Genomic DNA, 15,455 nt, shown 5'->3' with positions numbered 1-15,455 from the left:
ATGAAAAGCTCAATAAGTTGTCTTGTTATAATAGCAATTTATAAAAAGATAAGTTTCTATATAAGACCAATAACTAGTTATGAAAAAATGGTCAAAGAAACAGTATTCTTAATTACAAAAAGTATGACATATTTTGGAATAATGTTAATAGGAAATATTCATGATTAATAATAAGATAACTATAAAGTTTTACTGATGTATTTAAGAACATGAATGTTTCTACATGGAAATATTATACAGTAAAAGAGAGTCTTCATCAAATTAATCTATGTACTTGATATTATTTGGTATTAGTTAATATATTAATATACAAGAATATCCTAGAAACTTTGAAAGATAAAACTAAAAGATGACACTTCTCAATTGGATATCAAAACATAAAGTCACAATGAATAAAACAGCAGTAGGTAGACAATGCAGGAATTATTAATTTCATCTCATGTATGAAAGAAAACAGAGATTTCAGGAATTAGTAAATATGGGTGTGGGAATTTGTATATGATAAAGATAACATTTCAAATATGTGAGCGATGAATGATTTATTCAATAAATGTTGGATAAACTGATTAACTATATAGCAAAAAAAATATGTAATCAGGTCCTCACTTCATAATAATGCAGCGAAATACATTCTATATGGGTTATGGATAAAACTAAAGATGTTCTAGAATTTTCCAGAAGAAAATATAGGTGAATATTTATATAGTTTGGGGGTAATTTCTAAGCATAGCATCTATAGCTAATGGGAGAATAAATTTAATTACATTAGTATCCAAGTTTTCTATAAATTATGATAATTATCAAATACCAAGTTCCATGTACTGTGCTAAGTATTTTGTAAGCCCAACTCATTTAATGCTAATAGTGACCTTAGAGGACTAGGGACTAATCCCTTGAGACCCTCAGAGGACTAGGCTTGCTTAGCCATGTAAGAGGCCCTGGGCTCAATCCCTAGCACCTATGTGCAAGTGCACATACACACAGAATCTATATGAAATGATTCTATCAATTTTACACAGCTGAAAGAAAATGAGACCTAAATAACTTGTACAAGGTCACATGGCTACATAGTAGCTAAGTGTAGCCAACCTGGCAGCAGCTTCTTCCTCAGACTGTCTTTCTACCTTCATAAACAAAGTTAAAGGCAAGCAGTAGAGAAGACAAAAGTGCAATTTAAAGGAAATATACTGGAATAATACCCATAAACAAAACAAAACCTTGATAAGTAGGAATTAAAAGGAGGAAACAGGAGTAGAAGGAAAGGCTTAAAAACAGACTGGCATGTTCACATAGTGCTGGGTAGGAGTAAAAAAGAACATTGAAAAGGGCAAAAGTAGGGCAAGTTCAATATCCTAACCTACTTCTCATGTATTTCTTAATATTTCATGTTTAAAATAAAACTTATTACACCATGTGACATGTTGCTCAATGTATATAGAGAAAATAGACAACTGTATTTTAAAAATAGGATGATTAAATGGACCCAAATGAAAATAAGGGTTCTGCACTTCATTCAAAGTGGTAAAAACACAGTCATCTAAACTGTGCATGATCCTATAAATGAAGTAATGCAGAGATTATAGTAGTGCTCCCTATCTTCAGGAATACAGTCCAAGGCTCCCAATGGATGCCTTCTCCATTGTATATACAAAAGACTGTGCTCTGTCCTTTTTGTTGCTTTTTTTTCCCTATAAGTAAACACCTAAGATAAAAAAATTAATTTGTAAATCTGGCACAGTAAGAGAAATAACAATAATAATACAATAGAACAATTATAGCAATGTACTGTAATAAAATTGCCAGCATCACTCTCTTGTGTTTTATTTATTCATTTGCAGTACTGGGAATTGAAACCAGGGATGCTTTATCATTGAGCTATATCTGCAACCCTTTGTTATGGTTTAGATGAGGTGTCTTCCAAAAAGCTCATGTGTGAGATAGTGCAAGAAAGTTTAAAGTAAAATGATTGGGTTAGAGAACAATCAATGCATTAATCCACTTGAATGGATTAATCCACTTGAATGGATTTACACCACTTGAATGGATTGATCCCCTTGAATGGATTAACACTCTGCCTAGGCAGGTAGGGTGTGTCTGGAGGAGGTAGGTCACTGAGGGCCTGACTTTGGGGTACATATTTTTGTTTCTGGTGAGTGGAGCTCTTTCTGCTTCCTTTCCATATCCTGAGCAGCTTTCTTCCACCATACCCTTCTGCTGTGCTGTTCTGCTTTACCTCAGGCCCAGAGCTATGGGGTTGTCCATCTGTGAACTGAGATCTCTGAAACTGTCAGCCCCAAATAAACTTTCTCTCCACTGTGTTGTTCTTGGTAGGTCTTTTGGTCACAGCGATGACAAAACTGACTGAAACAAGCTTTTAAAAATATTTATTTATTTATTTATTGATACCAGAGATTGAACCCAAGGGTACATAACCACTGAGCAACATCCCTAGCTCTTTGTATTTATTTATTTATTTATTTATTTATTTTTGAGACTAGTCTCATTAGGTTGCATACAGCCTTGCTGAGTTGCTGAGGCTTGCTTTGAAACTGTAATCCTCCTGCCTCAGTAGCTGAGATTATAGGTGTGCACCACCATGCCTGCCTATTCTCTTGTGTTTTAGAATCATTATAAGAAATAATGGTTCTAAAACATAATAATGTCAGCGTTGTGAACATAAGCAGTGTGCTACCACTACAATGGATCTGATAACTGATATAGCTAATCAGTGACTATGCAACTGGCAAAGGGATGATTCACCATCTGGGCAGGATAGAGGATGATGGAAGATATATTTCTGGCATTTTCCATTAAATAATTTTGTTGTGTTTCATATTTTTGGACCACAGTTGACTGCAGGTAACCAAAAGATCAGGTAACTGAAACTGGGCAGTAATACCTCATATAAAAGGGACTACTGCTCAGGTTCATCTTTTGTATATACAAGGTGCCTATTTCAAAGATTTTACTCGACTTTGTCCCCTTCTAAAAAGAGAATTAGAGGGCTGGGGTTGTAGTTCAGTGGTAGAACGCTTGCCTAGAACGTGTGAGACCCTGGGTTCGATCGTCAGCACCACATAAAGATAAATAAATAAAATAAATGTATTGTATCCATCTAAACTACAAAAAAATTCAAAAAGAGAGAGAGAATTAGAACTTTCTGGAACCATCTAAAACAGAATTACAATAATAGTGGCACAACTGTTTAAATGTAATAAAACTCATAGAAACTTACACTTAAAATGGATGACTTTTACAGCATGTGGATTACACCTCAATATTGTCGAAAACAGATAATTAATGTGACATGCCAAGAAAGTAAAAATTCAAGAGAAAAAAGGCTTTGATTTATGGTATCTCCTTTTGCATAACAGAAATTCCACTTACACATTTAACATTAATGAATACTGATATGAAAATATCTAAATAATATATGAGATACCATGAAAGAGGATATAATTAATCTATTTTAAAATATATATTTGTATATTTTACATTATCAGTAATGATTACCAGCAAGATGTTTGATGTTTTAGAGGTTATTACTATGAGACAAGGTTGTGAATGGATTACAAGTATTTTCTTTTGTTTTTTTGGGGTTTTTTTCCCTTTTATTTTCTGTTCTCTACAGTAAATATTCATTGCTTTTGTAATAATAAAAAATGAAAATTTTTAAATGGTACTGGAAAGACAGTGAAGGATTTTGAGAGTAAAACTAAAACATTATGGGAGTCTTCTCTAGAAAATTGAAAGGAAAATAAGATGTCTGCTAGCAGAAATTGAGGTCATTTGTGCTCAGTGTGAAGAGACAGAAAAGATAACCTTTCCAAAACCTTCTAAATGTAATGGGCACATTAAGATGATGCTCATTCACCATCCTGGCAACTCCATTCGAGCAAATTACTTAATATCTTTCCATTTGGTTTCTTCATTTATAAAACATAGGAGTGTTTAGCCTAGAGGGTTGTTATAAAGATGAGATGAGCTCATTCGTTTTATTATTTGGCCAACACTTATTTCTGGGTTATCTACTCAAGCATCAGGTTCTGTTCTGGGATCTAGAGATAGAACATCCAACAAGTAGGGCAAGGGTCATGTCCCTGGAAAATTTAGATCCTAGGGGAAGAAAAAACAAGAAAAATAATAATAAATGCATAAGAAAACTGTATGGTAATGTCTGTAAGAAATAGAAAAAACAGCGGGGTGAAGTGATTGAACATCACTGGTGTTTTCTTCTGTATTTATTATTTTGAAATGGGCATAAATTCACATAAAAGCAAAAGCCTGAGTGACCAGAGGATCCAACCCCATGAAAATCTGGCAAAAGAATAACTGAAGCAGAAAGGACACCCAGCAAGATATACACACGTCTTTGCTGAAGCTGTCTTTACAGCTTCACAGGAATAATTCACAGCAGCACCGGAATAAGATCTCCATCGTCATCATTGATTACAACACAAAACAACAGATAGTCTTTTCACATCTAACATTCCTTCAGATCAATTCACATAAGTCAGCTTTCATCAGACCAACCTGAAACAAATCACTGTGTTTAGCTGTGTGGAAACTACCTGCCTTCTCCTAAGCTTTTAAAACAGATTCCCATCTTTCCTCCTATTTTGCAGTATTTCCACAAGGATATTATATTCTCTTCCAACTGTTAAAAACTATTTCTCTGCCAACTGCTAAAATTACATGTCTAGTCGCAGAGCTCAAGTGCTGAACAGCTAGGCCACATCTACTGCTCCAGAAGAACTGACAAATGTTGGAAGATGTGAAGACAAATATAAAAGCCACTTACTTTCATTTCATTAGCAAAACCACAGGAATAAGGATTGGCAACCTTTTCTTGCACAGATCTAGCTATCAAAAAGCTGGGTTGTTTTTTTTTTTTTTTTTTTCCTATGAAGAGGAGAAATATACATGCTTTCGTGATTCGTAACAGATTGCAAATGGGCGTAGAAGTTGTTATTTTTCTTAAATTTTCACTTTGGAAGTGATATGTAGGAACCTGAGAAAAGGCAAAGCTTGACTAGACAGGGGTTTGCCTTAGAGAAAAAAAGCCCTGTTTGGAAATTAGGTATCAGGTGATTGAGGTCAGAGCAAACACAACGGATTGTCAACCTTGCCTGCATGTTGGCTTGGCTTCCATTTATCCACAATCACATCTAAGATATTCTCATAGATAAAGATAATGCTACAGTCTCCCTTCCAGGCAGCATGGCTAAATGAATCACCTCTAGAATCAGGTAAATCTGAATTTAACTCTTGCCTCTGAAAATAACTATTTTTGAATTTGGGCAAGTCCTTTGAGATCCTTAAGGAGCATAACACAGTATCTTCCTTAAAGAGAGAATTAAATGAGATAGTATGACAGACATCACAAGGCCAGAAAAAGAGCGGGGAACAATCTCATAGCAGCACAGGAATAATAACATTGTGCAAAAAGCCTGCACAGAAAATAAAGGAACAGCCCAAATGCAGTGTGTTAGAAGAAGTAAGAATGTCCTAAGGAGAATCTGAACACCAGCAAATGGAAGAGAATTTTAGGCAGAGGCTGCTTTGGTCTCTTAAAGACTTTAAAGAGGACATAGACTGTAGGCATGTTAAGGATGAGAAAATGATAAGAGAGAAAAGGAGTGAAAGGTGTTTGTAAGAGATAAAGGTGTCTGGGGGAAAAAAATAAGGCTCTGAGCATTCTTGGGACTTAATGCATTTGCCTCTGAATTCATTTATTTCCTGTCATTAATAATGCCAATTTATTTTTGTCTGCATTTTATTACTAAATATTTTCTATCATTTTACTCTAATCCTTCAAATTAGCTTAGATTTGCATACAACTCTTGTCTTGCATCTCATCTTTTGACCCGATCTTTTTATTAGTGAGTGCATTAATAAAAAGTCTCATTCATTTGCATGGGAAGATACTCATTATATATTACAAAGTGAAAATAACAAGTGGCATAGATACCTTTTATGTACATTTATACATGACATGATGCAAAGCAAAATGTCTGAACCATGATACACCAAAGAGAAAGAGTGAATCTCTGTTCTGAATTATTTATCTTGTGTATTGCCATCTTTTCCTTTTCGCAAACAAAGGAGAATGTAGGTTTGGGATGTATATTACTTGTGTCACACACTCAAAAAATTCTAAAATAGACACTTGAGATAATTTAAGTCAAGCATGCAACACAGCACCTGATATGGAGCCAGGCCTCAGTACACATTCACAATTATCTGGAAGGCTTGTGCTCCCTCTTCTCTCCAGTTGTGGTGGTAGGATTTTTGTGCTGATCTATCCACACTGGATCTGAACCATCTTGACCACTCAAGTAGAGATTATAGGTGTGGTCCATGGCATAGAATAAAGTGACACTTTCTAGAAAAATCCAGTGAGTCACATGGCATTGATGCCTAAACATCAAAACTATGTAAAAGTCAGACTTTTCCCTGCTGTCCTTGAGTGGCTGATACCACCCTCCTTTCTCTCTAAGCTACCTCATCTTCTACTGATTTTTTTTTTTTTTTGCATTACCAGGGAATGTACACAGTGGTGCTCTACCACTGAGCTCCATCCCCAGCCTTTATTATTTTATTTTTAATTTTGAGACATTGTCTTGATAAGTTACGTAGTTGGCCTCAAATGTATGGTCCTTCTGCCTTAGCCTTCGGAGTCACTGGGATTGCAGGCATGCACCACTGTGCCTGACTGATCAGTAGAAACTGATCATTTTGAGGTCATTGTGTTAACTTCCCTCTTGTCTATCTCAAAGTCTTTTGGTGTTTTTACCTTCTCTCTTTTTCTCTTGCCCCCAAACAAGCAGTTCTCTTCCTGCCTAAATCAAATTCCTCTTCTATGTTCTTAATCAGAGCCCTGAGCCATCAAGAACCTTGTTTCATCAACGATGCTTCTCTTCTTATGCCAAATATGTTGATCACCAAGGTTCCTTTTCCTCAGTTGTAAACAATTCAGTTCTAATTTATCTTTAAAATTTATTTTCTGCAGATCTACAGTTGAATTTCTCTTCATTTCATATCTCTTTTTTCTGACTTCTGATTTTCCTTTCATTGTTGTTTGTATCATTTGTTTCCCAGTGAACAGTGACCTACCTTCAAAGTCACTTTTGATCCTTCTTCTCCCCAACCCCTACCACCCATGGGTCAGTCTCTAAGACTGTGATAAATAACTCTTTTTTTTAAAAATTTTTTAATATTTATTTTTTTAGTTTTGGGCGGACACAACGTCTTTGTTTGTATGTGGTGCTGAGGATGGAACCCGGGCCGCACGCATGCCAGGCGAGCGCGCTACCGCTTGAGCCACACCCCCAGCCCTAAATAACTCTTTTTGATCTCTCATTCTCCATCCCACAGTCATGACCTTAATTCAGACCACCAAGGGGCTTCCAGTTGAAGGTGCATTTGAGAAAGGTATTGGTGGTCTCCTATCTTCAGTCCCTGCACCCCCCAAACCACCCAAATATTACACTGTCACATTAGCCCTCCTCAACCCCACTTCCAACCTTGCCACTGCTTTCTTTTGGATCAGAAAAGGTAGCTTACAAATTAAGTCCAAATCCTTTTTTTCCCCCCAGTTTTTAAGGTTCTCCATGGTTTGGGACCAGAATGCTTTTTATCTTTGCTTCTATTTATCCACCTTCAGACATACTAAGCTTCCCAAGACTCTTCCCCAAAGGCTTTGTGCTTTTTGACCTTTTGTCTAAAACCTGTTTTCTACTAGGCCCCATCTCTTCAAAGGTTTAATTTCTTCCTCCCAATAGCACCAAGCTGGAGACCAAGACTGTATCATTCCAAGATATTGCATTTATCTTTTAAATGTAAATGAAATATGTCCTGAGTGAAATATTACCATCTTAAAGATTTCCTTGGATCCCTTGCGCTTGCACGCACATGCACACACATTTACTACAGCCACTGCTGACATTAACCTTTATCTCTCACACAGCGGGGCCCTCCAAAAAGCCTCCATTGTTCCTTGGCTGTGGCTCATGGCTGTAGTAGGACTCCTGACTTCCTACTGTGCAAATATGGGCCAACCAATATATGAGACCTACTAAGTGCCTAATACTCAATAGAAAGGCCCTGTGTCTCTATATATATTGACATAATCTCTGACCAAAGGAGCTACAATCTAGTTGAGTAAATAAAGTATAACTGCCACAGATCTTTCATGACAAATCCTAAGAATGAAGAGAAACCAACTTCAATTTTTTTAGAATTGAATATAGAAAAATAGAATATTTGTGTCCAAAGATATGAACATTAAGTTCATATCTTTGGACACAAATATTCTATTTCTAAAAGTTTATCACACAATTATATTTAGACTGCTACCCAGAACAGTGTATTTTACAAAGTTACATGTACAGGACAGTCCACTATCACTTTAATAAAAGAAAATGGGGAAAATGAGTCTAATTTCCAATAATAAGGAGCTAGGTACAATAAATTATGAAACATATAATGGAATACTGTGTAGCCATTAGAAAGAATGAGGCAAATCTCAGTTGATTTATATATCCTAATAGAGATATAGGTTGTTTATATATGCAACCTCATTTAATGTTCATGAAAATTCTAAGAGATAAGTACTTCAGAGTCACTGGGATTGCAGGCATCCCAGATTGCAGTTTATCCCCCTTTAGAAATGTGAAAACTAAGGCTTAGAGAAGCTAAATGATTTTCCCAAAGTCACACAGATATTAAGTGATAAAGCAGGAGTCATTTGAGGCAATCTATCTCTAGAGCAGTATTGAGGATCCCAGAAGAAGTGACAGGTGGGAAGAGGGATTTGGTTTTTGTACCATGCATATTAGTTAACTTTCCATTACTATAACAAAAAACTTGAGATAATTAACTTATGAAGAGAAAGGTTTATTTTGGCTCATACTTTTAGAGATTTCAGTTCATGATCGATTGGCCCTGTTGCTTTGGGCCTGTGGAGAGGCAGTACGTTATAGTGGGAGCAAATAATACAGCAAAGCTGTTCCCTTTTTGATCAGGAAGTAAAAGAGAATGAGGAGTGGTCAGAGTCCTACAGTTTGTTTCAAGGGCACACCTCCAATAACCTGAAGACTTCCCACTAGGCCTCATCTCTTAAAGGTTTGATTTCCACCTCCCAATAGCACCAAGCTGGAAACCAAGCCGGTAGCACACGAGCCTTTGGAGATATTCAGGATGCAAGCTATAGCATACTACTTAAAACACATAGAATAATTTTGTCATTAAAAAGTTAATTTTTTCAATATTTTATGGATGCATTATAATTATATATAATGGTGGGATTTGCTATTACATATTCATACATGCACACAAGTTAATTTTTAAAAAACATGTTAGATATCCTCATCTCATTTTCCATTTGCTAATTATCACAGAGGAAAAATGTGAGAATAAGATTAAAAAATTAACAAGTTTAGTTTCATGTTGCTAAAATGTTTTCTCATTAAGTTACTTGGAAGAACTTAATAAATACATTTTTTTGCATTAAATTTACTAAACAGATAATGTTGAATGTCTTTTATTTCTCCTGCACTGTTAAAACCTTAATTTTCAAATATACCTTTTGTCTATAGTGTTAACTCTCAAACAAGTTTCATAATCTCATATATCTTCAAGTTTTTCTTGTGAAAAATCATGTAATCCATGGAATGACCTGATTTGATTCATTTGGGGACAAAAAAAAAACCCCAAAATAATCTTATTAACCTCTTGTAGCCATTTGGTAAAATTAGGAAGGCAGGTCAATTCCCAGCTTTCCCTGACAAATAAGAAAATGGAGAATTCTCCACTTCTCTCATTCTAACCTAAATGATAGAGAAATTCTAAAGATTTTATCTAAAGATGAAATCTAACAATGCATTTTCTTTCATCAAATGTTCATTTTACCATTCAAATAATTCTTTCAATGCTATCTAACTATTTGTCCTATACTAAGTCCTTTCGGAAATGACCTGCCTGCACATGGATTTTCCCACCATAAGAATATTGTCAGCCCCTGGTCAGGATAAGTGAATGAAGATGACTAGCATCCTCAGAACCTCATTAATAACATTACTTCCTTTTCTCCCAAAGGAACTAATATATTATAACCAACTAAGAATAAAATGGATTATGCTTTCTGCAAGTGTTCCATTGATTAATTAGATTAGTAAAAGGTATTGTGTGTCTCTGCAGTGCTGAGCCACTGTACAGTTCTCTTGGACCAAGACAGAATAAGCAAGTAACAGACCCAATACCCCATAACCAACCAACAATAAAGGAAATTCATAAGACAATCAATTAAGATGTGTTTTCTCCCTTAATTAACTTCTGCTCTAGAAGACAAGGCTACTCAGTAAGTCATCATATTATGATTGCTAATTGCTACTAATATAAACAAGAAATATGGGCATGCAATGGAAGAATGTGTGTGTGTGTGTGTGTGTGTGTGTGTGTGTATCCCCTATTAAAATCTCTTCTTTTTCTCCTCAACACTGTATTTTGAAGTTTATATGGTATTCTGCATTACATCTTGGCTTGCTAATGAATGTTTGAATGTTTTGTTTTATTTTACCCTTTGTGTCTTTGTGATTATTGCTTTGGTTGAACCGAGGTTAATTTAGTTAAATTCATCAATATTTTATGATTCATTATTTTGGGGATCATTTAGGAAATTCTTTGCTACTCTTAAATTCATAAGGATAATTTTTCTATTTTTCTAAATTGATAGTCTCCTTTTAATATTTATGTCTCTCCCTCTCTATCAGTCTCTGTATCTGTGTGTGTGTGTGTGTGTGTGTGTGCGCATGTGTGTATGAGTGCACCGGCACACACATCTGTATGATCACTCCTCCCAATCTACACTGTTTTACTTGGTCCGTTGGCCTTGGCTCCACGTCTCTGAGAGGCGGAAGTAGGTCTGGTCCCTGAACCACAGAGGTTTTCATGCTTTAATTCCTAGTCAGGCAGTGCTTTTCTCCCAACCCCCATCTGGAACTGGTATATCTTTTCCAAAAGGTACCTCCACATAAGAACAAAGCACAACTTACTGTTTCTCACCCTGTTCTCAGGAGTGGATGTGCAGTGTTTCTAGTGCTGTCTGTTCTTCTGCTTCTGCCTGCTCTCTCTGACTTGGCAATCTATGTATCCATCCATCAATCTATCTAGTTGAAATCTTTCTTTGGAGACTTTCCATTTCTTTCTGCTTTCTCTTTTTATAGTTGTACTGTGTTTAGAGAAGAAAAGATACACCAAACTTAAACTTCTAGCACTATTTCGACCTGGCATCTAACTCTTTTTCTTTATCAAAATTTATAGGAAGAGTAGACTTTGTTAGGTAGAGAAGGCTAATGAGAGAAGAATCTATGCGAATACACAGAGATGGGGAAAAGAGAGACATTTGGGGAATTGGAAGTACTTTTTTACAACAACAAGGGCATCTGGGGAGATGACAGCAGAAATGCCTAGAGGATAATGATATTCTTGGAGAGGAATGTCTTATCTTCCCACAGCCCCAGAAATTGCCACTCCCCTAACACACATGCAAAAGATCCAAAGATTTCACAAATGGTGTGGCCCTACTTCGTGTACAACCAGAGAAGTGAAAAATTGTGCCCTATTTGTGTACAATGAATCGAAGAGCATTCTGCTGTCATGTATAACTGATTAGTATGAATGAATGAATAAATTAGAATTACTCTATAGAGGACACCACAGATTTAAAAATGTATTTATATCGATTCAGTGAGGCAGAGGGTACTGGTATCTTTATGTTAATTCTAGAAACAAGAAAATTGAGACCCAAGAAGTTTAAATGATAGATTAGAATTAAAACCCAAATTCTTTTTTGCCTATTCTCTTGTTTCCAACAACTACAATTCAGAGTGTATGCACACACAGCAAAAAGATGCCCACTTTGGGCTATCTCACTTAAAGCAATAAAATCAGAAACAAAATGAAAAGAGAAAAGTTTCTTTGACACTCCTTGAATTTGCTTTTTTTTGCCTCTATCTCCTGCTGTTCTTCATTCTAGGTTCTGAACGTAAAATCATAGGTAGTCCTTTATACTTGCTTACTTTTTCATACAAAAGACTGAAAAGTTCAATGTTCTATCTTCTCTGTGTATTTGCATTATTTTACTATGACAAAGGAAATAAATCCTATTTTAGTAATATTAACATACAAAGGATACATATTTGGGTAAAATCTCCTTAAATCACCTGACTTCAACAATTTTGTGTTCTTACATATAAAGAACCAATCTGTTTTAGCAATAGATTTCAACTCAGTTAACTCAGTTTTAAGGGCCTCAAATTAGAAGTTAGTATCTTTGTTAACAAAATTAATTCTCAGAGTTAATACATAGTTCTGAGAATAATCACTCATTTACTCAACAAATATAAATGATCTCCAACTTACAATAGTTTATGATTTTTAAATTTTATGATTATATAAAAGCATACCTACTGTTGTGGTTTTCACTTTCTGTACAGTATTCAGTAAATTATATAAGATCTTCAACCACTCTATTATAAACCAGGATTTGTGTTAAATAGTTTTGTCCAATTGTAAGTATTCTGAGTATATTCAAGGTAGGCTAGGCCAAGCTGTGATATTCAGTAAATTAGGTGTATTAAATATATTTTTACTTGCAATATTTTCTACTTAAAATGGAAATACCCCCATATAAGTCCAAAACCATTTATTGTCTAATTTAATTAGTTAACAGCAATTGCTATGATATAAAAATTTTATTTAGAGCTAATGCATATCAAGGAATGTAATCCTTGATCAAAGCACACTTATTTCTGAAATTCTGTTACATTGTAACTTACTAGAAAAAAAATACAGCATAATGAAGAAGGCTAAGACCAGTTATTTCAGGTGACAAAATGTAAACTTGACATAGTTTTCTGAACTCAAGTTTTATTTGAATAATTGTATAGTTCCCTGTCCCCTCTCAAAGCAGAGCAATAAACCATTTCCCTATTTTCTTACTCTATTTATATCATCCCTAAAAACTACTTTCCATAATTCTTACATATCTGTACACAGAGAACGAGAGGTTCTTAGAAACCTCACTTAGTAAGATGTTCCCATCTTTATAAATCACGAAAGAACAATTTGAAGCCTCCCACCTAAACTATGAGTCTCCCTATTTTCTTATTCATGGCAAAAAGAGAAATGTGGCTTCAATTCAACAGTAAGTTATGATCCGTCTATTATTATTTCTCCACATTTTTAAATAGTAAAAATACTATTCTCCCCTCCCCACTATAACAATAGAAAAAGTCCCTTCCTCAGGTATAATTCTGAGCAGGGCTTTAATCACTGTTGTTGTTTTCCTCTGATATTAATGAACAATAAATGAGCCAAGAACCAAATTGGAGCTTTGTAAATGTGTGCTCATGAAATAAATTGAACTTCCCTGCAGACTTTACAGACTCTGAAAATGCTTTCCCTAAATGTCTTGAGTGAGAAAGACAAAGTATAAACAATGGTGAATTCTGTGCTTTATTCCCCCAGGTTTTCAGGGTGTGGGATATACAGACTCTCTCCTTGTTACAAGTCTTCCATGACAGCCAGGGAGGACCAGGAGACATGCAGATTTATTCTATGATATATGATACCAATCATGGCATGCTTATTGCAGGTAAGCATACCCAAACACAGGCAAATAAAACTCACCCCTTGATTTTTAACCTTTAAAAAAATTAATACTTGAGCACTTACTATGGAACAAAATGAGAAGGGGAAATAACCAAGCATCATTTACCACAGTAGATATTTCTTTTTATTCCATTCTTTCTTATTATTATATGGGTAGATGGATGAAATGTGTAACTGCACTTTTCTGAATATATCAGATTAGTTCTTTAAGTCCTCGAAGCTAAGAACACATAGCCTGTGTGAAGCAGCAAAGAGGACTGTAAACTGTTGCTACATCTAGGGGAAATCCAGTCCCATATGCAGCTCTGTTTTGACCTTGGATAACATGAATGTGATCCTGACTTAGAATGGTGACCCCAGCATGCACCAGCATTAGCCCCTTTTCCACAGTGAGACAATTTGGCCCCATGAATTCTGGTAGCACCCAGTTACTCAGAAACGATACAGACCCTCCCAGCTGCATTTGCTTCTAAACAAATTGCAGTGGAAAGAGAGACTAGGATCCAGTGCTGATGCCAACAGATTTGTTACCAATTTTTATTGTGCCCTCTTAGACACACTATATCGACAAGATACCCTGCTAGGCATTTAGTTGAACACTGTTCATTTGCGCATCCTTAGGCTTTAGAAGAAAAACTGAATGATATTAATAGTAGTCCTTCCTTCTGGAACACTAAGCCAGAATTACATTTCCTAAGCATATTCTCACTGACCACCTGCTCTGAGTTCCTGTGGGATTAATTAAAATAGGGAAATGACTAGTGCTATCTCTGATGGAGAAAATAATTATTTTTAACCTTTGTGTTGATTTTTCCTCTCTGGATTAGGAGTGACCTAGCACCTCAAGCTGGATAAGTAATTTTCCACCTCATAAAACAGAACTTATTTCCAGTTGTAAGCACCCTTCTTTTATATGACCTCCTCTAAAAACTGCTGGCAAATTTTCTTAGTGTCCCAACTTGCATGTTTGACTACTGGATTTGGCATTTCCATCTCACTTACTATCAGAGTAACTACTAAGTTTCAAATCAGAGTATAATATACCAACATAAAAGAAGGAATAAAAGAAAAATCAAGATTCTTCCTAATTTTATGTAATTTTGGTAGTATGTCTGCTTGTAAAAACAGAACTCTATGTGTATTGCTTAGCCACTAAAACTGCATGTGTTGACTATAGCCATGAACTTGACATAAGAATTACATGAAACTTATTAATTCATGCTTTATTCACATGAAGCTTCCCTATATAGTAGTCTTCTAAGCTACAATGACAGCAGTACCACATTCTGGAAATGCTTTGCAGAATATGTTGTTACTGGCACTGTCATTATCATTATCATTCTTATTAAGGCAATGACAACTGGTATACTCTTTTTTTTTTACTTTATGCAATTCCATATGAAATGGAAATTATTAACTTTTTATTTTGTAAATAGCAAGATAATCTCAAACAGTTCAGTTCAACTGATGAAGGCTAAAATATAGTACTATAATTTGATCTTAAAGCTTCTGACTCCTAAATCCATATTCATTCTCTGTACTGCATTGATTCCATAGTTGTAGTACAACCAACCAAAAAAGTAGAAAATTGCCCCATGTCCATAAGCATATATAGCTTTGTTGCTGTGAATTTTAAATAAAGTTAGTTATTGTCACTGTAATGTTAAGAAATCTACCAAGAAGTTCCAAATGTGGTTTGATTATCTGGTTACCAGATGCCTCTCACATTTCCATATTGAAGTATTCAAATTGAGAAATATTTCCAGTTGAACCATTTCAGT

General features: G+C 35.3%; 1 protein-coding gene across 1 annotated transcript in view; it reads left to right on the top strand.

Moving 5' to 3' along the window:
* The window catches only part of Wdr64 (WD repeat domain 64), a 141,194-nt gene that overhangs the window by 69,747 nt on the left and 55,992 nt on the right, over window positions 1-15,455 (top strand). The window contains exon 11 of the mRNA XM_078022992.1: window positions 13,531-13,657. Within this exon, the coding sequence (XP_077879118.1) occupies window positions 13,531-13,657 (127 nt within the window). The remainder of the gene's footprint in view (window positions 1-13,530; window positions 13,658-15,455) is intronic.

Source organism: Ictidomys tridecemlineatus, chromosome 10 (genome assembly GCF_052094955.1).
Source record: "Ictidomys tridecemlineatus isolate mIctTri1 chromosome 10, mIctTri1.hap1, whole genome shotgun sequence".
Lineage (NCBI taxonomy): Eukaryota > Metazoa > Chordata > Mammalia > Rodentia > Sciuridae > Ictidomys > Ictidomys tridecemlineatus.
The sequence above is the reverse complement of the archived record's forward strand: the minus strand, read 5'-3'. Positions and strand labels throughout refer to the sequence as shown.